Genomic DNA, 26600 nt, shown 5'->3' on the forward strand with positions numbered 1-26600 from the left:
GTACTGTGTTTCGGTGATTGTACCATTCTGTCCCATATGGGTAAATTGATATGTGTTTTTTTTTTTTTTTTTTGTTCTCTGCCAGTTAGACGCCGGTTGATACATACTGTATTTTCTTCAAGACGTGTTTATATTCCCGGGGGAAAACTCCCTGTTCGGAGGCTTCCATGTGTTTTGTTCTTTAGTCATTATATATTTTGCTCCATCTATTTTTTTTTTTGATAAGTAAGGTAATATACTCGATTGGTATTGCCTAGTTTAGTTTAGTAGTGTGGGATAGGGGTGTTCAGGTACAAGGCATGCCTACGTTGGGTCTGGTATACAGGGTGGGGGTTTTATAGGGGATGGGCTCATGCTAGTTGTATGGGATAGATTGCTTATTTTTTTCTTTTCAAATATAGTGGCTTCTCTCTATTTTTGTGTGGTGTCATATACATGTTCTTCATATGATTTCATGGATGCTTAAATATTTTCATAACTACCTGAATTACAGCTTCACACAATGTTAATGTTCTCGCTTGGAACATGAGGGGCTTGAATGATAAGGTTAAGAGATCGCTAGTGTTCAGACAGGTGAAAAAATATGCTTCAGATATAATTTGTCTAACGGAGACTCATTTGACGGGTGGGAAATTGTTGTCATTAAAGAAGCCTTGGATAGGATGGACATATCACTCCTCATATACTTCAGCGTCACGAGGTGTGTCTATTTTAGTGTGGAAATCTGTCCAGTTCCTTTTGGAAAAGGTGCAGTGTGATGCATGGGGTAGATACGTGTTCTTAAAATGTAAAATTAATTCTATATCCTTATTATAATTATTGGCGGTATATATCCCACCACCGTACTCCCATGATTTTCTCAAAAAGGTCGCCGAATTGTTGGCCGTATTCCCGGGAACACCTGCTCTATGCGTGGGGGACTTTAATAACATACTAGACCCTCTATTAGATAGACATAGAATGTCTGCTCCAGCTACACAAGGGAGGGGAGCAGGTTTCTCAAATATGGTTGGGGGAATGGGCCTACTTGATGCCTGGAGGATAAGGTATCCCTCTGAGAGACAATATTCCTGCTTATCATACACACATTCAGCATTTACCAGGATTGATCTGGCTTTAGTTACACTGGATTTGTTGCCAAGAATCCACAAGATAACATATGAGACCAGGGGGATTGCTGACCACTCCCCAATAACAATCAGTTTAGACTTAGAGGGTCAGAAGGGCCAACAATTTTGGTAATTTAACCAGTTTTGGCTGTCACGCATGGGCTCTAGAGCGGAGTTGGAGGCGGAGTGGAAAGAATTTTTTGAATTAAACAGTGGTACTGCATCTGTTGCAGTTATATGGGACACCTTTAAGTCATTTCTCAGAGGCTCTCTTATTCGAAGAGTTGCTGGTTTGAAGTCTTCCTATAAAAAAGTTGAAATGGATCTGGAGGCTACATGTAAATCATTGGAGTTAGCCTATATTGCTGACGGATCAGAATTAAATAAAAAAGCATGGTGGGATGCCCAAAAATTGTGGAAGGATTGTTTAATGGACAAGGCCCAATATAAGTTACTTTTTAATTCACATTTGCAATATGCATCAGGTGATAGACCCGGTTCGTATCTAGCTAACTTGACCCGAATTGAACAACAGTCACCTAATACAGTGATAAAATTAGTTGGGTCAGATAATGTTGAATATGTGCGCACCCCAGATATTGTGGAGGAATTCTTTAAATACTACCGTGACCTTTACAAATCTAGGTTGGTCTATACCCAATCGGAGGTGTGCAAATTTCTGTCTACTGTATCACTCCCGACACTCTCCCCGGAGGAAGTAGAGGTAGCCCTAAAATCATTTACAAATGGTAAAGCCCCTGGCTTAGATGGGGTCCTCCTGGAGTTATACAAAAAACATAACAAAACATTTCTACCTCAACTATTGGAGCTATGTAATCAAATTTACGTAAATAATATGCTGCCAAATTCTATGTCTGAGGCACTGATAGTTGTCTTACCTAAATCAGGTAAAGATCCTACCAGGACACTCATACAGACCTACATCTCTCCTTACTACAGATGTAAAAATCCTGGCAAAAATATTGACCTCTAGGATTAACCGGGTCATAACCCAATTGATTCATCCTGATCAGACAGGTTTAATGCCCGGTAAGTCCACGGCAGTAAATTTACGGTGGTTATTCACGCATTTATAGATAAAACGTGGGGACCCACAAACCTCTTATCGTGTCACTGGATGCCGTCAAGGTATTCGATTGAATGGGTATTTCTTTCGGAGACCATGGAATGTTTTGGTATTGGCCCGGGTTTTATTAAGTGGATAAAGCTTTTATATACGGACCCTGTGGCGAGGGGGTCGGTGAACGGATTTATTTCCACATCCTTTTTACTGTATAGGGGAACGAGGCAGGGATGCCCCCTGTCACCCATCCTGTTCGCTATGGCCATTGAGCCCTTGGCTTGCATGATTAGAACTCACGCTGACATACATGGGTTTCAGCTAGGATCAAGGGAAGATAAAGTTGCGCTATATGTGGACGACATACTACTTTTTATGACAGTTTGATACCTCTATGCCTAAGGCTCTAAAAGTTATTGATTTATTTGGAAAATATTCTGGTTTATTAAATAATTGGGATAAATCATGCATCCTTCCCTTCAGGGGGACCTGCCCTGATGTTCCTGTTATAAATCTTCCTCTAAAATGGGTGAATTAATTTAAATATTTAGGAATATGTATCTCTAATACCCCTCAACAATTTCTGTCACTGAATTTACTGCCGCAAATTGTATATCTGAAGTCTCGTGTCCCAATATGGAGTAAACTGCCACTAACTTTAACGGGAAGAGTAAACCTTGTCAAAATGGTTCTCCAACCTAAAATCCTGTACATTCTATATCATTCTCCGGTGTATGTCCCTCAGAATTTTTTTAAACAGATTGATGGCCTTTTATCCTCTCTACTGTGGGCCAATAAAAGAGTCAGGATGAAATTAGATACTTTAACTAGGCCTCGTGAGTCTGGTGGCTTGGCATTACCCTTTTTTAAATTTTATTATTTTGCTGCACAATTGACACATGTCTGGGAATGAATTAATAGCAAAAATGATAATTCCTTCCCTTGTCTTGACTCACTACAAGACAGGCCTATCTCCACTGCGACTATTGTTAAGTGATAATATACATATAGTTAAAATGCCATTAATTAGGCAGGCCATCACTATATGGAGACTGGTTTCACATCTATTACAAGCGGAGGGCATAGATCCAGATACTCCTCTTGCTCATGCTAATTGTCTCAGGGAGCTCTCTGCTCTTCAGGTTGGCGAGGCCTGGGGCCAGTGGGGTATAGTGTCTATTGGGCAGATATTTCAGGTAGAAACTCTAAAGTCATTTCATCAGTTGCGTCTAGAGTTTGACGTTCCCAACCATTTCTTTTTTAGACGCCTTCAGCTTAGACATGCTATCAATGCCCAGCTCTCTGAAGTTCCTCTATCTTTACAGGAGTCTCCCATTAAAACCATATTGCAATCTGCTGGTTCTGGCGCTTAATATCTGTGATTTACTCTAACTTATTGAACAAGCATCATAAGTCTGAGTTAATATCTTTAAAACAGCAATGGTAAAATGATGTTGGAGTAATGGAGGAGGATGACTGGAGAGCAGCTCTTGCAAGCCCTCGCTTTGCCACAACGTCTATTAGATACTTTATAATACACAGAGTATATATGACACCCGTCCGACTATTGAGAATAGGGGGCAGGACGGACTCAAAATGTCCTAAATGTATTTTAATCTGAGGGGAACTTTTGGCACTTAATATGGTCATGTCCTATGGTAAATTTCTTTTGCCAAGGCGTACTCTGTGTTATACCTCAAGATATCCTTACCCCTACAACATGCATTTAGGCTGTGATTGAAGCAGACACAATCGATAAACATGCCATACTATACACTACTAATCTCTGTACGCTTGCCAAAGTCTGCATAGCAAGGGAGTGGATGGCAACTTCTGAACCAAACCTGGAAACATGGTTAATTCTGGTTGGGGTGGTTGCTGCACATGAAAAGTATGTTTATACCGCCAGAAACGCAGTGCAGAAATATTATGCTATCTGGGAAAGATGGCTTGATTCCCCACATGGTTGCTCAAGGATGGATGTGCCTAGCCTGTTTAATGCCTAGTTCCAAGGAGTTACATTACCAAAGTATTGGAATATTGTTGCGTGAAAAGATATCGCTATATATTTATATGTCAAAATAATCTACTTGTTGCTTACAATTCATGCGAAGGAAGTTATACAATATACATGTTGCATAGATGATGTGAAGTGAGTACATAAAACAGAAAATAAATGTGTGTGTGTGTGTGTGTGTGTGTGGTCTATTTTTTTTTTTTTATTATTATTATTATCATTATTATTATTATTATTGTTTTAGTTACAATGTAAATTTACTGTGTATTGAAAAATGAATAAAAAATTATTGGATTTAAAAAAAAAAGAAAAACATCCCCACAGCATAATGCTGCCACCACCATGCTTCACTGTAGGGATGGTATTGGCCTGGTGATGAGCAGTGCCTGGTTTTCACCAAACATAACGCCTGGCATTCACGCCAAAGAGTTGTTTTTGTTTTTTTTTGTTTATTTCTCATGGTCTGAGAGTCCTTCAGGTGCATTTTGGCAAACTCCAGGCGGACTACCATATGCTTTTTACTAAGGAGTGGCTTCCGTCTGGCCACTCTACCATACAGGCCTGACTAGTGGATTGCTGCAGAGATGGTTGTCCTTCTGGAAGGTTCTCCTCTCTCCACAGAGGAATGCTGTAGCTCTGACAGAGTGTCCATCGGGTTCTTGGACACCTCTCTGACTAGGGCCCTTCTCCCTCGATCGCTCAGTGTAGACGGCCGGCCAACTCTAGAAAGAGTCCTGGTGGTTCCAAACTTCTTCCATTTACGGATGATGGAGGCCACTGTGCTCATTGGGACCTTCAAAGCAGCAAATATTTTTATGTACCCTTCCCCAGATTTGTGCCTCGAGACAATCCTGTCTCGGAGGTCTAAAGACAATTCTTTGAACTTCATGATTGGTTTGTGCTCTGACATGCACTTTCAAGTGTGGGACCTTATATAGACAGGTGTATGCTTTTCAAAATCATGTCCAATCAACTGAATTTACCACAGGTGGACTCCATTTAAGCTGTAGGAACATCTCAAGGATGATCTGTGGAAACAGAATGCACCTGAGCTCAGTTTTGAGCTTCATGGCAAAGGCTGTGAATACTTATGTACATGTGATTTCTTTGTTTGTTGTTTTTTTTTAATTTGCGAAAATCTCAAATAAAACTTTTTACACGTTGTCATTATGGGGTATTGTGTGTAGAATTTTGAGGACAAAAATGAATTTATTCCATTTTGTAATAAGGCTGTAACATAACAAATGTGGAAAAAGTGAAGCGTTGTGAACATCCTGGATGCACTGTATATGGGCCATACGTGTTTGGATACAGCTTCTTTTCCTTCTGGTCTGATAAGATGGTGCCAGTCCTCCATTTAGGTTTGGACCCTGGTCACAACAGTTCCAGTTTATTCGTTTGGGGGCATTTGCCTTCCGTCTGCAGTTTCAGGTCAGTGGTCCAGGAGGAATTTGCTCTTTCAGTCAATATTCTGGAACTGCGGCAGTGTTTAAGGATTTGATTCAGGCAGAGCACCACTTACAGGGGTGTCTTCTTAAGATACAATCATAAAATTCAATGGCAGTGGCGTACAATTACCTTCAAAGTGGCACTAGAAGTTATCAAGCGATGTCTGAGACCTCCTGAATAATGAGATGGACAGAAAAGTATATCCCAGTTATCTCAGTGGTATTTATTTCTGAATTGGAAAATTGGGAGACAGACTTTCAGGAGATGTTCAGTTTGATTGTGGATCGCTGGGGGGTTCCAGAGATGGATCTGATGTGCTCCAGGTTAAGCAAAAAGATTCTGTTATGTTAAGTTCAGAGAATCTCAGACGACCTTAGTGGGCTCCTTGACAGCACCTTGGTCATTTCAACTGGTTTATCTGTTTACCAATATGTTATACATGCTGGTGGATCCCCTAAAAACTTTCCCATCAGGTAAGATCTGCTCACTCGGCTATCGTTTCGGCACACAAGTCTGCAATGTCTGGCTTTAAAGACGTGGCGTTTGAAAGCCAGATCTAGAGAGTTCTTAAAGGCAGTGTAAAGACTGCCTTTGAGAGCTCTCTATTCTAGGGGTGGGCAATAAGCAGCCCCACAGCTTTGTAGAACTACACATACCAGCATGCCCTGCCACAGTTTTGCTATTTGCCTTTGCTTAAACTGTTGCAAGGCATGCTGGGATGTGTAGTTAACAATAGCTGGAGGGGAGTTTATTGGCCACCCCTGTTCTTGTCTATAGACTATGATTAGGGCTTGGAACTCTTGGTCAGCAACCATCTAGCATAAGGTCTAAAATATGTATATTGGCTGGTGTGAACACCTTGGAGGTTGCTGGCCTCTGTTCAGATTATTTCATAGAGGCAGAGCTAGACCAGGGTCTAAGTCTTGCTTCTTTTGAAGGGCCTTGGTTGAGCAGTTGTGCATGGTGCTGCCTGGAAGTTTGTGCACACCTATACAAAATGTTACCAGTTCTGGGCGCCAAGTTTTGCTCATGTCATTGCAGGAGCGAACCCTTCCCTCTTAGACTTTCTTTGGGAAGTCCCATTGTTTCCAGTGTCCCCCAGATAGGATGAAATAGGATATCAGATTTTACATTCATTTTAAGATCAAATCCTCTGAGTCTATGTTTTGCGAGGTGCATGGTTGTGTTCTCCATCAGGCTTTGTAAGAGTAAAAACTGACATGCAAGTGGAGGTGGGAAGGTTTAACAGTGAGGAGAGTTTCAGACTCAATAGAATTAACTACTCAGCTTTCCCACTTAAACCTACTGTTTCTAGTGTACCCCAGATAGACTCTGAGGCATTAATTTTACGGTGAGTATAAAATCTTTTGTTTTTTTTATTTTAAAAAGTGTTCATAGATGAAAAAATAATTTGTCAGTGTACTTTGTACAGTACTTCGTTGAAATTTAAATTTCAGGACAATTGTAACATGTAACTTAATGAAGATACTTTTGTAAAACCAATAAATTATGGTGCAAATTTTTTTTAGCAGGTATTGAAATATGATCCATTTTATATTATAATAATATCTTCATTCGTAATTTAGAGACTGGGTGTGCTTCATATTGGACAAAAAATAGAAGAGCAAATACAATTTGAAAAGATCTATAAAAATGGTAAGTTTTCCTGCAAATATTTGTCACTGTACATTGCATGAGACATATTTTAATATTATATCCTACAACTAATGAAAAAAAAAAAACAGAGCTAAATAAGTAAATAATAAAAAGTATGGCTTGGTAGTAAAATTAATACATATTTCTTCTTTCTCTACTAGGGGGCACTGGTATAACACTGTGTATAGCATGGAGAGGAGCGTCTGGGCACCAAATGGTTAATAAAAAAAATACCCACAAGCCCAGGCTCCCTCTCCTCTATACCCCGTCCCCAGCCACTGGACCACAGTTTGAGTTCGGTGGCGGCAGGAGCTGGGCACCATTTTTCGGGGGGCTACTTTAGGTAGTACCCTGCAGTTATTTTATTTATTTTTACGTCTATTTAACTTGAGTGGGTAATGTAAGGAGTCCTATAGGACGCCCCCACTGCCGACTGGGTTTCCAGACCATCCGGAGCCGCAGCCAGCGCTCAGTGGGGATCAGGTAAGGCGACTCCCTGCATGCTGGTAGCTGTGTGTTCACGGCTTTTACCGCCGGGGTAGGAGACCGGCAACGGTACTGGCAGTGGGGTCTCCCGCGCTTCCCACTAGACCACCAGGGTGTTTTATGGAGCAGGCCTTATTAGCAGCAGCGGACATTATCCCTGGGGTCCGGCCATACGTTGGGAGGTAGACACTCCCTGTTAGCCCCTCCCCCAACACTGGGGCGCATTTTTCTCTGCGACCAGTAAGCCCCAGGGCAGGATCCTCCCTCTCTCCTTCTGAATGCTGAGCGACCATTTTATCACTTAGCTGCAGCAGGTGACTTCAGCCATTAATTCCAGTCAGGAACTGGCTTGGGCATCCAAGTTAACAGAGGTAATGTCACAGTTTGTAGACCGAATGGCATGCTGTCCCTGCCGCTGTGTCTCAGGTCCCCATGACGGAGCCACCTTGGAAACAATCATTTGCTCAGTCAGTCCAGGGCTAGCTCAGGTGTCCACATCTTTTCAACAGATGCTAGATAAAGATAGGGCCCCCAGACGCAGGCCTGCTGCATGATTAGAGTTCTACACCTTTATCTTGGGAAGGTTCAGACTCCAAAGTATTTTCAGATGGTGAAGCTACTGCTTTCATTATCTGACGTGGAGACTTCTTCGGTCCCAGAAGTGGCTTTGTCCCTAATAGATGTGGAAGCTCTTATCAGAAGTCTATTCTTCTAGTTGAGGACTCAGAGCAGCCTCCCAGATCCAAAGCACCTGTGTTTAAGAGGCAAAAGAAAACAGTAACGGAATTTCCATCTTCAACACATCTAGAAAACCTCCTAGCGGAGACATGGTGTCACCCCAATAGACACTTTCAGGTGTCTAAGCACATTGCTACATTTTACCCTCTCCCAGCAGCGGATAGTGTTAAGTGGGAATCTCCTCCCCCTGTGGACGCCTATATTACTTGTCTCATTAAGTCGTCTCTCCTTTCTATCCCTAACATGGCATCTCTTAAAGATCCTACAGGTAGGAAGCTACAAAATATTCTGAAGTCCATTTATATTAATGCGGGTGCTCTGGCTCCTCCAGCCCTAGCATTGGCTTGGATGACTAAAGCGATCGGCAGCTGGGCAGATGCTTTAGAGAACGTGCTCACCTCAGGCACTCATAGGGGAGACCTGGTGTCTTTGGCAGATTCCTATCTCTCTGAAGCGGCCATTGATTCAGGGATTTTAGAATCCAAGGTATCTGCTTTGGCATTTGCAGCCAGAAGAGCGCTCTGGTTGTGCACCTGGAGGGCCGACACAGAATCCAAGAAGGCTCTGGAAGCACTTCCCTATTCAGGAGATGTTTTGTTCGGTTCAGAATTGAACAATATAGTGGCCACTCTGGCGGTTCTTTTCCACTGGCCTTCCCACACAGCCAGAACAGGTAGAAGCTCTCAAGGAGTCTGTTCGCTCTCTCCAGGCCTAAGGAGTCATTATCTCTGTTACCCCGTCTCAAAGAGGGTTAGGCTTTTACGCCAATCTGTTTCTGGTACAAAAGCCAGACTGCTCATTTCGACCCATTCTCAATTTAAAGCATCTGAGCAAGTTCGTCCGGACAGATTCTGCATAGAGTCCCTGTTGTCCATCATCCTAGCCTTGGAGCCAGGGTACTTTATGGCGTTGTTGGATATCCAGGATGCCTATTTGCATATACCCAGTCAAGAAGCCATGCAGGAAGTTGGCAAAATTCTCATTTCTTCTTTCGGGGTCCACAGAAATTACCTTGGGGATATGTGGTTGGAGTTATCCAGGCACCAAACAGTTAACCAGCTGTTAGCTCCCAGGATGTACTGGGTCCTCCTCCATATATACCCCGCCCCTGGCTACAGGCAGTAGTATGTTTGTTTGGTGCACAGGAGTGCACCAAACAAGTTTTATTTTTATTTTATTTTTTAGTAAGCAGCACGACGCTGACCAGCCAGGCGTCTGGATGACTCCTGTGCCGATGCTCCATCTTCCCCCGCCGGCGCCACAACACCAGTGAGGGAACTGGTGATTTTGGCGGGTATCAGCTGAGCCCAGGACTGCAGCCGGGAACATCGGGGACGCAGGTAAGGTGATTCCCTGTGGCCGCTGATGGCGGGGAACCACGTGGCAGTCCGTGCCTCCGGCGGTGGAGACTGACCGGAGGACGCTGTAGTGAGGAGCAAGGTAAACTGCCTCCCACACTAGACCACCGTGATATGAGTGATCCTGACAGACGGGGGCTAAACAAATGGCGGTGGCCATGTCAGTGTGCCGTGTGGATCCAGACAGCAGAGGGGAGGTATGCTCTCACCGGCGGCCCCTCCCCCAACCCAGATGCTGGTCCAGATTCGACGTTTCCCATGTCTTGGTTGCTCCTCCCTCTATATGAGTCAGCCAGAGACCACTCGCCTACCAGCTTCTGGGCAGGAACCCCCTTGGGCTTCTCTTTCCCAGATCATGGCGCAGGTTTCAGATCGGTTGGCAGCTCCTAGGCCGGCCCTGATGATGGGGTACCTTCAGCAGCTGCAACCTACTATGTTTATGCCCCCTATTCATCCGTCTTGGATGGACATGTATGTTCACTCAGGTCAGAGTATGGCTTCGTCATCAGCAGCTTCTCAACAAGTGCTGCAAGCAGCTTAACCGGTACAGGCAAAAGCCAGAAGGCGGTCGGCCTCATCCTATCACTCCATCCAGCCTGCAGATTCTGGTACATCTTCTGATGAGTGTGGGGATATCCACGGCTCCTCTCAGGAATCTCTCTGGAGAGGAGGACCATTTTCCGACAGCAGATGTCCCCTCCCTGATTAGGGCGGTCAAAGCTGTGCTAAACATCGATAATGAGGAGCCAGTACATAGGAAGGCTCCAGTATTTAAACGCCAGAAAGTTATGAAAGCTGAATTTTCCAAATCTGTGCTCCTCTCGAAACTTATGGGGGAAGCATGAAGGTTGTGGACGATGCTTAGGGCACGGAAACCTTCCTCTGTCCGCATGTATTACAGAATTTGGCACTCGTATTTTCAGTGGTGTGAACATAGAAAATATGATCCTGAAGTGTTTAGGGTCTCTCGAGTACTTTCTTTTCTTCAGGCTGGATTAAATCAGGGTCTCCGTCTGGCCACCCTGACTGTTCATTCATCTGCACTCTGTCTGTTTCAGCGAAGGATCACCCCATTGCCTGATGTTCGGACATTTTTTCAGGGTGTTCTGAGGGTTCAGCCTCCCTTTGTCCCTCGGTAGCTCCATAGGATTTGACCTTGGTTCTCGTGGCTCTACAGGTTCCCCATTCGAACCCCTGAAATCAGTAGACCTTAAGTGGTTGACAGCAAAACCAGTGTTTCTCCTTGCTATCGCCTCTGCCCGCAGGGTCTCTGATTTGGCAGCTTTCTTGTCTCTCTCCCTTTTTGGTTTTTAATCAGGATAGAGCTGTTCTTCGTAAAAGGCAGGTTACCTGCCTAAGGTTGTATCCCATTTTCATGTGAATGAACAAATTGTGCATCCAGCTTTTCAGGCTTCAGGCCTCTCTGTAGGTGAAGCTTCTCTGGATGTTTTACGCGCCCTACGTATTTACGTGGATCGCACCAACTCCATTAGGAAAACAGATTCTCTCTCTTTGTATTTTATGGTTGTCATAAGCGAGGCTGGCCAGCTAAAAAACAGACTCTGGCCAGATGGCTTCATATGACAATTTCTCAAGCATACACACAGGCTGATCTCTCTGTTCCAAACACAGTGACAGCATATTCTACTCGATCTGTGGGACCATCGTGGGCGCTTCGTCGTGGTGCCTCTGCTGAACAATTGTGGAAGGTAGCCATTTGGGTCTTCCTTTCACACCTTTGTCAAATTTTTTGCATTTGACACATTTGCCTCTTAGGATGCTTTTTTTGGGCATCGGATTCTCCTTTCTACTGCGACACAGGAGCGTCCCCACCCTTAAGGGAATTGCTTTGGGACATCCCCAAGGTAATTTCTGTGGACTCTCTGGATCCCGAAGAAGAAAATAAGAGTTATGGTATAACATACCTTTTTGTTAACTTTTTTTTTATTTCCTTCAAGGTCCATAGGGTCCACAGAACACCCACCCTAACGCACCTGGTGTTATTGGGTAAACTTTTTCTTTAGTATTTATGTGATTCCCTTTTCTTAGTGAGTGGTTTTAGAGTACAAGGGTCCTTCCTTCTCTTCTCTTTCCTTCTCCTGCTTTGGGCTTGTTAACAAACTACTGCCTGTAGCCAGGGGCAGGGTATATATATGGAGAAGGACCCAGTGCATCCTGGAAGCTGACCGCTTGTTAATGGTGCCTGGATCACTCCAACCACATACCCCCAAGGTAATTTCTGTGGACCATATGGACCTCAAAGAAAGAGATAAAGGTAAGTTATAACATAACTCTAAGTTTTCCAGCACTGACCGCAGTCTTCATCCCGGGGGTTCAGAATTTGGAGGCGGACTTCTTAAGCCATCTTGACGTTCATGCAGACGAGTGGAAGCTGTATCCAGACTTCTTCTAACTACTAGTTCGCCGTTGGGGCCTGCCGGAGATGGACTTGTTGGTGTCTCGTCACAATCATCAGCTTCCGAGATACTGATCACGTACCAGGGATCCAGAAGCTCGCCTAGTAGATGCCCTGGCTGTTTCTTGGAACTTCCCTCTGATTTACATTTTCCCTCCGGTATCGATAATTCCTCGGGTTCTCTGCAAGTTCGAACTGGAGGGAGGCACGATGATCCTGCTGGCACCAAATTGGACTCAGTGGGTGTGGTACGCAGGTCTGCTGAGCCTCTCCATAGACGCACCACTGCGGCCAGATCTTCTGTCTCAGGGTCCATGTTTCCATCCAGATCTAACCCGTCTCGTTTTGAAGGATGGCCCTGGAGACATCCGTCCTAAGAGCAAACGGATTCTTCAGGAAGGTCATTCGGGACCATGTTGCAGGCTAGGAAAGCTGCCTTCTGCACATCCCTATCACCGGGTTTGGCAGACCTATTTTCTAGGTGTACGACTAGGGGTTTTAACCCCAGATCTTTCCGCCTGTCCAGTATCCTTTTCTTTCTACAGACAGGTCTTGATTTGGGCCTCTGGCTTTCGTCTTTGAAGGTACAGGTTTCGGCCTGTATGTTCTCTTCCAAAGGGGCGGTACACCTCTCAAACATTAACGCAGGTGTCCTAAGGCGAGCTCAGGGAGGACAGAAACCTCCCATGGAGCAGAAGGGCTAGACCGAGAGCTACCTGGTTGATCCTGCCAGTAGCATATGCTTGTCTCAAAGATTAAGCCATGCACGTGTAAGTACACACGGCCGGTACAGTGAAACTGCGAATGGCTCATTAAATTAGTTATGGTTCCTTTACAGGAATTCACATAGCTCCAAACATGACAAAACACACACATAAGTCATTGTACCTGTGCATATATTGCTTTCTTCATTCGTTTTGATCTACATTGCCTGACAGCTCTCTGACGTGTAAACCTTTTTCCAGGGAGTTCTCCACATTCAGCCACCATTCGTGGCTCCCTGGGACCTGTCTCTCCGAGTTCTCCAGTCAGCTCCCTTTGAGCCGTTACAGATTGTTGATTTTGCGCTAGGTCACATGGAAAAGCTTTTCTCCTAGCTGTCGCGTCGGCCCGGAGGGTGTCCGATTTCAGCACCCTATCATGTCGCTCCCCTTACTTATTTTCCATTTGGACAGGGCTGTTCTGCGACATTTCCTGGGCTACCTTCCAAAGGTGGTGTCATGCTTCCACATAAATCAAGAAATTGTGGTACTTGCTTTCCAGACTTAAGATTCTTCTCAGCCTGAAGCTTGCTTGGATGTAGTGAGGGCTCTCCGTCTTATATGATGATCATAAGAGAGGGCTGGCAAGCTACTAAGCAGAACTTTGCCCGCTGGCTCCGCCTCACCATTCGTCAGGCTTACTCCGTGGCGAACCTTCCTACCCCTGCTGTGGTGACGGCCCATTCCACCCGGTCAGTGGGGACTTCTTGGTCTCCTGATCTGTGGGGCTTCTGCAGAACAGCTCTGTAAGGCTGCCACGTGTTCGTCTGCTCATATTTTCATCCGCTTTTATGCCTTTGATACTTTTGCGTCCCAGTGTCATCCCTGTGCCCCCAGTGGAGGAAGAAGAAAAGGACATTTATGTGGCTTACCTGTTAAGTCTCTCTTCGACTCCATAGGGGGCACAGGGCGCCCACCCTGACGCACCTGCCTGCCGGGGTGTCTTTTCTTGGTGACCTGTCCTGCTGTACTTTCCATGGTTAGTATGGTTGTGTGTGTTTTGGACTTCCTTCTCCTCTGCCTGGCTCCGGCCGTGGGCTTGCAAGCTAAACTGAGATACATTGGCTGGGGGTAGGGTATAGTGGAGAGGAAGCCTGGGCTTGTGGGTATTTTCAATTAACTATTTGGTGCCAAGACTCTTCTCTCCAGGCTATACCCAGTGTCATCCCTGTGCCCCCTATGGAATCGAAGAAAGAGACTTAACAGGTAAGCAACAAAAGTCTCAATATAAATAATACAAAATACATAAAAACTCAATAAAAAACATTAAGTTTTTATGAGTACATGCAGCTAGACAGCCATGATTACAACCTGTAAAATGTCCCCAAGATGAATATATAGGCCCTTAATTACGGAATAATCAGCCTTGAGTAGAAGGGCATTTGGTGAAATTGGTAATGCATCTCTAACGGTTTATAGGACTATACAGATTGATTTGTTTAATCAGTCCCTTAGCGAGAGATCCTCGCTCTATATATATATATATATATATATATATATCTGTTGGTTGTTCCTAAACTTAAATCTGAATTATTTCCAATCACAGCTAAAAGTACAAACATTGGATCATTTTATAAATAACTGGAAGATTTTAGGAACATCTGCATCAAAGCACAAAAAAGACCCACCAAAGCTTCCAATTTATCAAAAGGAAATGAGCCTTTAAGAAACTTACCCAGGATATCTCCATTATCATAAAAAAGACTGATGAGGGAGGGGTCTGTTAGTACAAGACAAGAGCGAGTATATGAAAAAAGTTTACAATGTTCTAAACAGACCCTATCCTCTCTTACCTTATGAAAGTTTTTTGGACCAAACACTCAATTATGGGGTCATATCCATGCAGAAAGGGTGTATCCTGTTCATCCTTTATCCCACTATTTCCACTTTTTATCACCTAGCCAAAGTTCAGAAATCCCTCATGTCACCTCCTGGGCGTCATATTGTTTCCAGTATTCTCTAAATTCTAATCTATCTGCTTATGTTGACTTGTTTCTTCAATCTTCTGTTGCCTCAGTGAAGTCTCATCTGAAAGATCGCATTAATTTTCTCAATAAAATACAATCATCTGTTGGAAAGACAAATATGTTTTCCTAACGTTAGATGTCATATCTAATTCAATCCATTTCGGACAGACTTTCGCATGATTGGGACCTCAGGAGGCAACACACGACTGTATTTCCTTCATCCTTGCACATAATTATTTTCTTTTTTCCAACACTTTATTTACGGGTGATGGAGACGGCCATGGGGACCAGGTTTGTGCCCAGTTATGCCAACCTATACATGGGCTAGTTCGGAACCTACATGTATGGGGAGGCGGTGCACCTGGTCTTCTATGGCCATTATATAGACAATCTCTGCGGTGCTTTGGAGAAATTCCCATCCAAATACTACAATTTGTTATTCTCTGAACATTAACACTTTTATTTTTTTCCTATATGTACACTTACGATATGAATCTCATAGACTTCCTGGATAAGACCCTTCAGGCCACTGGAACTTTCATTCATTACATCAAATCGGTAGACACCCAATTCTATCTTCACTTTAGCAGCGCACATTTTAGGCAATGGAAAATTAACATCTCTAAAGATCAATTAATGCGCATACACAGAAATTGTTCTTGTGTTGAATCCTTTCATGATCAAGGAGAGGATTTCCTTAATCACTTTAACAAAAGCTTTCAAAGACGTGTCAGAAATGGATAGACAACCATGATCACAACCTGTAAAATGTCCCCTGACTGCGTATACCCTATTGTATATGAAAACCAAATGTTTTTATTGATTGTTGATTTATGTATTATTAATATTTAAGTATGGCTCGGGAGTAAAAGTAATACATATTTTTCATTTATTTATTTACTGTACCTCTGTTTTTTCCATTAGCTGTATATTATATAAGCTAAGATTTGGAGGCTGAGGGTATCAGCCTCCAAATCTTTACAGCTGCTTTAATCTCATTGACAGTGCCATAATTGGATCATATAGTAGTTGATTTGAGGTATATTAATAATGTACATACTACCAAATTTAAATTGTGCTTTCTATATACTTGTGTCATGCATTTAATTGTTAAAAAACATCTGATATTTTGGTATAAATGAGTTTGGATTGATCTTTTACTATGTTACATTGTATTTACAGCTTGGGCTGACAATGCAAATGCTTGTGCAAAGCAGTATGCTGGAACAGGTGCTTTGAAGACAGACTTTACAAGGCAAGTGGAAATATTGCTGTATAAGTGAAATACGGAAGCAGTAGTCACATAGTAGACTAAGAGAGAAAAAATTGTAATACACCCTGCCACTGTAAAAGTGACTAATATACTTTTATGAAACTTGAAGGATTATAGTATACACAGCAATATTATCTACCATACTATCCGAATAACCGCATACTGCTATAAATATTGATAGACGTATGACTGACATGATGGAGGCATACTGACAGAGCACATCATTATTTGGTGGCAAGTGTGTGCTACTTCACATTCTTAGATGTCTAGTTGATTATATAGTCCCATTCTCTTACAGGTACTGTGCAATACACAGGCCATTAATTGGTTGGGACTTAATAACTCGCTCTAGTAGGTGATCACTGATTTATGCTGGAGGTTACTCTTTCTTGATTGACTTGAGTGGGCTTACCACCTGTTACTGACTCTTATCAGTGCTTAGTGGGCAGGAAACTCGCTGCCACTAGGTTCCTACACATGCACCTGGAACCACTTGCTCCAACAGGCTCCTACACTGGAACCTATAACCACTTCTTCCAGGCTCCTATCACTAGTACCTGGAACTGCTAACTACTTCATATGTCTGGTTACGCTGCTGCAACACCTCCTGGTTGGTGTCAGCTAATACCCCACTGCCACTTCCTATGGGCTAGTACTAAGCTTGGTAGCAGGCAAAGGGCTTGAACTTGGAGACACTGTGTTCACTCTCAAGACAAAAGGACAATAGCTAAGCATGTAGCCCTTTACTGGTCACAGGATACAAGTAGACACAGTGTCTTGAATCAAGATAATGGCTATTCACTCCAGTCAATGTCCTGAAAAGGATAATCCCTTAGCTAAAGGTTCGGCAGGTCCTGGGCAACGAGAATCTTTCGCACTTAAATTGTGCATCTTATTCGCACAAATAAAACAGCTGGAGAAAACTACTGTGCTAAATTACACTGATCATCTTTGTGTAATATTTGTACATCTGTGTGCGAATGAGGGGGGAATTCAATTAGAGGCGAAATTGTACGATTTTACCGTCATTGGCGAAATCGTCTGACCATTTTGCGGCCGATATCACCAACGACGGCGAAAAAGCAGCCGATTTTCGTCTACAAACTGGAGAAAACTTTTCCTAGGACATGTGAAAATACCCAATTTTGGGGTAAAAATGTGGGGATTTCTTTAATAACACTTTGGACAGCCCACATAATGATACTTTAGCAAAAATTGTTTCGGAAGTTGCGTACTTTGGATAAAAACTACAGCTGAAATTTCAGTACATTTTTTATTTTTTTTCGCGTGAAAAATGTGTTTAACTTATTAGGTCTGGTATTTTGGAGGGCCGTAAGGATGCGTCAAGTGTTTTATTCATCGCACGTGGCTGGCGCAAGTAGTTTTTTAAAACTACAAAAAATCGCCTGCGCCAACCACGTGCAATGTTTAAAACAATTGATGCATCCTTATGGCCCTCCGAAATACCAGACCCAATACATTAAACGCATTTGTCACGAAAGAAAAAAAAAAATTTTTACTGAAATTTCAGCGGCCGTTCTTCGCCAAAGTACGCAACTTACGAAAAAAAATTAGCCAAAGTATTATTAGTGGTGTTGTCCAAAAGGTTCTGAAAGAAATCCCCACACTTTTACCCAAAAATAGGGATTTTTCCCCATTTCTCCAAATGGAGAAAAGTTTTCTCCATTTTTCAATGAAAAATTGTCGATAAATTCTCGCGGGTGCGATAATGTTGCCGGTAATTGAATCCATCCCTGAGCCTGAATTTGTATACAATGCCACGCCAAGTTCCGTTGTGCTTTATCTGTGACTTTGTGCATGTTTAAAACTGATTCCTGTGCGGTTAAAGTCTCAACCCAGTGTCTGTAGTACACTTCAAGTGGTATTTTGCTGCGTCTGCATTGTGAATAACACGCAAAATTTAAAGAAATAGATGGTACACTGCACCTCTCGGAGTGGAATGGTCGCACAATGCGCCCCGTGTCGTACAGGGTATTGACACTAGGTGTATGAGAACAAATCTGTATCTTACTGAGCTACAACAGCTTTTATACAGTAAAAGCACATAGCACAGCAGGGAACCAGGTCCAGGCTTCTTTAGAATAGTTTACAAATCTATATGTTTTAGAAATATTCACATTTATGGTCCGGAAACAAAGCATTCCTAATTTAGGGTACAACCCAATTGACATCAATCTGTTAATTGTGTTTATCTTTTTCCATATTTACCTCTTATCACACAGAATATCCAGTCATCTGGAAGCAAACTAGATTATTTTGCAATTATTTTGATTTAAACACAATCTTATTTAACACATAACTGTCTCCTTACTTATGGAAGACATCTCTAAAAAGCTCCAATATACAGGAATACCAATAGACACCACTGGACCCAGTACAAAGGCTTACCGTATATACTCGAGTATAAGTCGACCCGAATATAAGCCGAGGTACCTAATTTTACCACAAAAAACTGGGAAAACTTATTGACTCGAGTATAAGCCTAGGGTGGGACATGCAGCAGCTACTGGTAGTAATCCCCCCCCCCCTGGTACTGCCCCCAGTAGTAATATCCCCCCCCCCCGGGTACTGCCCCCTGTAGTAATACCCCCTGGTAGTGCCCCCAGAAGTAATCCCCCTGGTAGTGCCCCCAGTGGTAATCCCCCCCCCTGGTAGTGCCCCCAGTGGTAATCATCCCCCTGGTACTGCCCCAGTAGTAATATTCCTCCCCTGGTACTGCCCCCAGTAGTAATATTCCCCCCCTGGTAGTGCCCCCAGTAGTAATACCCCCCCTGGTACTGCCCCCTGTAGTAATACCCCCTGGTAGTGCCCCCAGTGGTAATCCCCCTGGTAGTGCCCCCAGTGGTAATCCCCCCCCCTGGTAGTGCCCCCAGTGGTAATCCCTCCCCTGGTACTGCCCCCAGTAGTAATATTCCTCCCCTGGTACTGCCCCCGGTAGTAATATTCCTCCCCTGGTACTGCCCCCGGTAGTAATATTCCTCCCCTGGTACTGCCCCCGGTAGTAATATTCCTCCCCTGGTAGTGCCCCAGTAGTAATCCCCCCCCCCCGGTAGTGCCCCAGTAGTAATCCCCCCCCCCCCCTGGTAGTGCCCCAGTAGTAATCCCCCCCCCTGGTAGTGCCCCCAGTGGTAATCCCCCTGGTAGTGCCCCCAGTGGTAATCCCCCCCCCTGGTAGTGCCCCCAGTGGTAATCCCTCCCCTGGTACTGCCCCCAGTAGTAATATTCCTCCCCTGGTACTGCCCCCGGTAGTAATATTCCTCCCCTGGTACTGCCCCCGGTAGTAATATTCCTCCCCTGGTACTGCCCCCGGTAGTAATATTCCTCCCCTGGTAGTGCCCCAGTAGTAATCCCCCCCCCCCGGTAGTGCCCCAGTAGTAATCCCCCCCCCCCCCTGGTAGTGCCCCAGTAGTAATCCCCCCCCCCTGGTAGTGCCCCAGTAGTAATCCCCCCCCCTGGTACTGCCCCCAGTAGTAATATTCCCCCTCTGGTAGTGCCCCCAGTAGCAATACCCCCCTGGTACTGCCCCCAGTAGTAATATTCCCCCTCTGGTAGTGCCACCAGTAATAATACCCCCCCGGTAGTGCCCCCAGTAGCAATACCCCCCCTGGTAGTGCCCCCAGTAGCAATACCCCCCCTGGTAGTGCCCCCAGTAGCAATACCCCCCCCTGGTAGTGCCTCCAGTAGTAATAATCCCCCCTGGTACTGCCCCCAGTTCCCCCCCCCCCCCCCCCCAGTAGAGAGAGATGTAATTTAAAAAAGAAAAAAAAAAGAAAACTTACCTGAAACCCTGGTCCCGACGCTGCTACTGGCTCCTCCGGCCGCCTTGCATTATGGGAGAGACGTCGTCATGACAGAGACACAGTCTGCACCGCGGCCCGCATGGTACGCTACTCAGCTGCGTACCATGCGGGCATGACTCGAGTATAAGCCGAGGGGAGGCTTTTTCAGCACAAAAAATGTGCTGAAAAACTCTGCTTATACTCGAGTATATACGGTAATTAACATGTTATTAGCTGTGTCAGAGTGTCACAATAGACTTCCCTTACAGGACACTCTGCCAGTAAATATACTTTCCAAGGGAAACATGGACTCTTTCAAAAATACTATTTCTAAAAGTACACATTTACAAAATAAGTATATACAATTTTACAATTTTAGCGCACAGCACTAAAGGCCGGTACACACTAGCTGATGCCTAGTGTGTACCCATCTCATAAGCGACGGCACCTGTTAGGGTGGCGGCATCGGCAAGTGCATACACGCTAACAATGTTGCCTGTCGGACCTTATTGCAGATGTTCAAGTATACTTTGCACGTTCGCTGTATATATTCTGTCCACATTAGGTGCATAGCGCTGATGTCTTCTCTTGAAAGTGCCGCAGCACAACAGTTTATGCAGTGCAGGCCATCTTAGCAATGTGGTTCGGGTCCCTGGCCACAGCGGTTGCTATAATACAATTCAGAGACTATTCGCTGGTCCCTAAATTACAATGTGAGGTTAGTGTACGGTATTCTCAGAACCCATTTCTTGTTATACAGTAAAAAGCCTATTTTCTGGTGACTAGTATTTTAGAGATATAATTGTTTATATCTTTCACAGAACTGGAAAACGAACACAGTGGGGACTTATAATGGATGGCTGGAACTCCCTCATACGATATTACAAGAACAATTTTTCTGATGGATTTAGACAAGTAGGATTTTTTTTTTTTTGCTGGTAAATTGTAATAGTTGAATGAACAATATTGATTGATATCTGTCAAAAACAGATCACTATCTATAGAGTATTGCAAGTGCTATGTTTAAGGCATAAGATCTGAAGAATATGCAGTCAGATTCTCAACATTCATAATGTATAACAATATTTATATTGGGAATGGATGCATATTTCAGCAGTCTGCTATGGTCTCATCCGTGGGAGACTTTAGTAATCCATGGCATCATGTGTTGTAGCTATAATGACAAGGCGATATCTGATTGACAGAATTATGTAGTATGGAAAATAGAACAATCGACTATGGCAATGAGATACAGCAAGGTAATTTGACCAACGTCATGAATATGGTGTACATAGTATACACGTTATAGATGAATTCATGCAGAATTGAATAATAGATATAGTGTCAAAAATAACAATCTTAAAATCCTCACTAAGCCCGTTGGGCCCTAGAGAATTCAGTCTATGGGGGTAATTCAATGGAAAAGTTATCTAATCTGACGAGAGATCGGGGGGCGATATTCAATTAAAAAAAAAAAAAAAGTTTGTGCCTATGTCTTTTCGGTCAATGTGTGCCCAAATAGACCAGGTTTAGCCATGTAAAACGGCTAAACTCGTCTAAAGTCCTGGTTATCTGTGCGCCTGCAGCATCGCCTTGGATGAGAACAATTGAATTTCTTCGTCAAGTGCCCATTAGTAACAGTCGCTGGTGCAAGCATTTTAATCGCTCCCTAAATATCCTTATGAGCTCTCTCTGAAGGAGAATCCTATGCCTATCGCCTCTTCACCAGAAAGAGCCCCCAGATCCCTGTCCCATCAGAGCTGCTGCTCTGACAAGTCTCCCTCACACTGCTGTCCAGGAGCTGGAGAATAGCACAGGGAAATGAATCGGCATGACCCCATGGAGGTCAAAAGTGTCCTTACCAGGAAAACTTCTACCACGAAGGTTATTTACTAACACACCGTATTGCCAGCTGTTGACCTACTAGTTATTACTGCGCAGTATTCATATTTATTTGGATAACTTCTTTGATAATAGATGTTGCTGATGTAATCATAGTATGTTGTTTGAAGTCGGTAATAATGTTTGATAGGTCATTGATGACATCTCAACAAATATAATTGTCATACAACTGTATTAATGATACAAATAGAAAATTGTTTAGGTGGGTACAATTAAGATTGCATGCATCCTGAACAGCCTAAGTTACTGTGTTATTTTTTTTTAGTTTTAGACATTTTCACTTAAATTGTTTTTCAGTTACTATACTGGTTTTTTTTCGTTTTTTTTTGGGCAGTGCCTTTTCCTCAGTCTTGGTGTTTCATTATTTATTTTGCATATAAATGTGCATATCTACATGTATAAATGCGTATTTATTTTTTGCAGGATTCAATTGACTTGTTTCTTGGAAATTATTCTGTTGAAGAAGCGTATTCTACAAGTCCTTTACAAGTTCAAAAAGATTGGAAATTTTTAGCAGTAAGTTTGTAACCTTGGCCTATGATGGCTAAAACGAAGTGTTCTATTTGCCTATTAAGTCCCACTCATTATTACAAGTTACAACTGCAGATCCCATGCCTGGGACCCATGCTTTTCAGGAGATCCTTACCCCTGCAGGTACTTGTGATGGGCACTTCATTCTTGCTGACAGTCTGGATACCTTTGAAAGTAATTGTAGGCATTGAATAGTTGATAGTGGGGTCAACAATGTCTTCAGTTTACTTTCAATCTTCGCCTGGATGTCAGAAGAAGAGTAGTTAGGTTAGTGTTAGCAGCAGGAATAACCCATGCATTGTGGAGTCCTGAATGAATATAAAAGAATATGCACATATTAAACTATTTATGAAGAAAAGGAAAACATCCTAGATGTACGTTTTTGGACCTAATTGGATCGAGCCCTTAATGTCTAAATGCAACACTTTCAGGAACCACAACTCTGAGTTAATTAAAAAAGAAAAAATCCCACTTAATGAGAAGATTTAATCTAAGATCTTGGAGTAAAACACAATAATCGGGTGCACACCTCCTTCCGCAGTCATTGTACAAATTACTGTGTATGACATTGCATAATGTAATTGCAGCAAAGTTAAGAGACAATGATCATGTAATAAAAAAACTAAAATTAGAACGGGAATATAATATTTACATTTTTCCATGTTGAAATCAACAAATTTCAACGTGACATTACTGAAATTTCCAGAATCCCCATAGTGGAAGCATACTAGTGATAAATTGCATCAGTTTGGAGCAAATCAAAAGTGTTCACTTGAACCAAACACAGAATCTGCCCCAGTATATTTACAATAAACAAAGCAACATTTTGTATCTGGAACAAACCATTTTGCACTGTAAGGGGTGAAAATAAGTTTTTTCTGGTTTTTTGTTGCATGCAGGGTAAATACTGGCTGCTGTTGCATGTAGCCCACAAATGCTGGGCAGCTTTATTTGTACATAGCAATTTAGATTTTAATTTGGACACACCCCTCTCACATCTAAATATTCTACCCATATGAAATCTGCCCCTCCTGCAGTACCAAGGTGCAAATTACTTGCTCTTTTTTTTTTTTTGCTTTGCTCCCAACTCTGAGTCAGCCCCATTGTCACCAGATTGAATCATTGGCTGAACAGAGACTTATACAGACTTGACAATTCAGACAAAAACTGCTGTGAGTTCCTGCATATAGATATATGGTGGCCAATTGGGTTCCTTAAAACTCTTCCCTTTATTTAGTTAAAGTATTGCTGAGCTCATTCTAGACCAGCTTCTCTATATGGTTATGACAAAGATACTGGCACTAAAGGCACACATCCACTGAAAGACATGAAAACGACTGCACGATTATGACATTGTAATCGTGCAGTCGTTTGTCAGTCTGTGATGTGCCTACACTGAACGAGCAGTCATTCAGTGAAGGCACATCAATCATCTGCAAACATGCTGAACATGACTATATTGTCAGGTTGTACAACATATTTGTACGATGATGTCTAAATAACCAGCGGGAGCGCGCATCACTGGTCGTTTTAGACATTTTTTTTAAACAATCTGCAAACTATTTTCAAACGATGATTGAACAATATCATTATCGTTCAATCACTCAATTTAATCATCTAGTGGATGTGTGCCTTTACTGAAATGTTGACCTGGTCCCACATGTCCTAGGTCTCTGTTCTTTGCAGTCATCAATTGAAATTGAACAATTGTAATTTCATAACCCCTGCTGCCATGTATTCAGCTATATTATGGTGAACATTTGATTCCATTGGTAAATGTTGCAGTGCTCACATTAGTTAGACCAGTGGATCTCAAACACGTTCCTCAGGATCCCACACTGGTCACTTTTTCCAGTTTACCCAGCAGGAGCACAGGTGTATTCATTAGTCAATGACACATTTTAAAAGATCCACAGGTGGAGATAATTATTTCACTTGTGATTCTGTGAGGAGTCCTGAGGACCGAGTTTGAGAACCTGTGAGTTAGACTATCTGCTTCTTTTGGTACATGGTAGATCTATTGCTTTTGCCTGTTTTATGGTAGATGTAAAAACATTTTAGTTGTTGTTAAGATGATCCAAAGTTATGTAATGTATTTTCATTTCAGTTGCCAATCATCATGGTGGTTGCTTTTTCAATGTGCATTATTTGCTTACTTATGGCTGGTAAGTATACTACGCCATATATGTTTTTCTGACTGTCTTATCTGGCCATTTTTCTTTACTTTGTAAATTATTTAAGTTATAGAAATTAACTATATATACATGACGTATTAAGTATATATTGTTCTGCTTCTTAAAGGTGACACATGGACGGAGACCTTGGCGTATGTACTTTTCTGGGGTACTGCTAGTATTGGGACAGGAACCATTATTCTTTACAATGGCAAAGACTTTGTTGATTCTCCAAAACTAGTGCAAAAAGAAAAGATGGACTGAACTTTAAATGGTCGGAAACCTCTTGACAGTGATTGTTCCCCAAGTCATCCTTGGAGTCTCTACTAATTTGCTTTAGTCATATCTTCCTACTGTTGAAGTGGATATGAACCATGAATAATAATAATAATGAATATTTATGCCATCGGCATGAAGACACATGTACAACGCTACATGACATGGAGCACAATATACTCTTACAGAATGATCTGCTTCTTCATGTACATTTCCATTGATTTGCAGCATATTTCAGACTTCTCCACCATTATAGGAGAACATCATAATGAAGCATTCTACATTCACTAATTATAATGAAGACTTGCATTCTGAGTCACATGCCTTACTACTGTCTATAATTCACTGAAAATATATTTTTTTTCAATTCCTAGTTTAAGATGATTTGCATGATTATTAAAATAGCTATTCAATCTTCCTTTCTCTAATGTGTTTTAGCAAGACTTTTTTTCCTTTACTTTGTATGCCTTAACATATAATTCATGATAATAAATTGTTTTAATATTGAAATATTGCTAGAATATTGTTGTTTAAATCATTAATAAGAAACCACATCATGCTATATGTAGATTTGTATTAACATGGATGTATATAAAGCCAGCATTCACAGTTGAGAATGAATTCAGTAAGAAATCAAGAGTGAGTATTGACAGATAGTTAAAGCTGTAAAAAGGCCCTGCACGTATGGGGAAATAGGATTTCATATATGTGGTTAAATGCCACTCATAGAATATTGGTGCAGTCAGGTAGCAATGTGAAAAGTGTCTAGTGGGGCTATGTGAGTCAGGAGTCAGCAGCGGGTGTAAATATAGAAGTAGAATACATTAAAGAATGAGTTAAGTGTACAAAGTGGTTGTAGTCAGGTATATTAACCTAATAAGGTTAAGAAGATGGAGAAGGATTTTCAAACGCTTCTGTAAATACTGATTTTTATGTAAAGCTTGAAGCCTGTTTTTGTGACCAGATGGTTTACTCCCCTGGCTGGTACAGATAGTGTGGCGGTTACTCTGTTCCTTGAGCAAGAAGAAATTACCAATAGGTTGGGGTACAGGTGCTGAAATGGGTTGTTTATTCCAAGCTGCTACTAAATAAGGGCTAGTCGGGCCCATGCATATATGGACACAAAAAACAGAAATGGATAGTAGCGCTTCGATGATAATGTAACTATGAATACTCATTTGTTACCATAACAATGTGTTACTTTAATAAAATAAAATCCACTAAAATCAATTGTAATGCAAATATAATTGCAAACCAATGTATCACCCTGATGTGAGTCCACACAAACACAATGCCTGCTCCTATATTACTCTCGGATATGTGGATAACCATAGATGGCAATGGATAACACTTGCACAGGTAGAAAATAGGACTGTCCTGTGCTCATTTGCACCTTCTCACGATCATCAGCTCGTTAACTTATACATTAAGAACAATACTAAAAACAAATGTTGGAGGCAGACCTATTTGTACATTTTACACAAACATATATAAAAAGTCAACTTTTGGTAATTATTGAGCTTGGTATTTAAGATGAATTACCTTATTTTGCTACTCTCCGGGTCCCGATCCTGGTCACATCATGTAATCACTATCACGTGATCTC

At 42.4% G+C, this 26600-nt stretch overlaps 1 protein-coding gene across 1 annotated transcript in view; it reads left to right on the forward strand.

The window, feature by feature from the left end:
• The window catches only part of SACM1L (SAC1 like phosphatidylinositide phosphatase), a 127344-nt gene extending 101870 nt beyond the window's left edge, over positions 1–25474 (forward strand). Inside the window, exons 15-20 of the mRNA XM_088445703.1 lie at positions 7243–7312; positions 16221–16293; positions 20933–21026; positions 22437–22529; positions 24652–24709; positions 24846–25474. Coding sequence (XP_088301829.1) covers positions 7243–7312; positions 16221–16293; positions 20933–21026; positions 22437–22529; positions 24652–24709; positions 24846–24982 — 525 coding nt within the window. The 3' untranslated portion in view covers positions 24983–25474. The remainder of the gene's footprint in view (positions 1–7242; positions 7313–16220; positions 16294–20932; positions 21027–22436; positions 22530–24651; positions 24710–24845) is intronic.
• Positions 25475–26600: the final 1126 nt, after the last annotated feature.

Source organism: Taudactylus pleione, unplaced genomic scaffold, assembly GCF_031769625.1.
Source record: "Taudactylus pleione unplaced genomic scaffold, aTauple2 ptg000386l, whole genome shotgun sequence".
In the NCBI taxonomy this organism is placed as follows: Eukaryota; Metazoa; Chordata; class Amphibia; order Anura; family Myobatrachidae; genus Taudactylus; species Taudactylus pleione.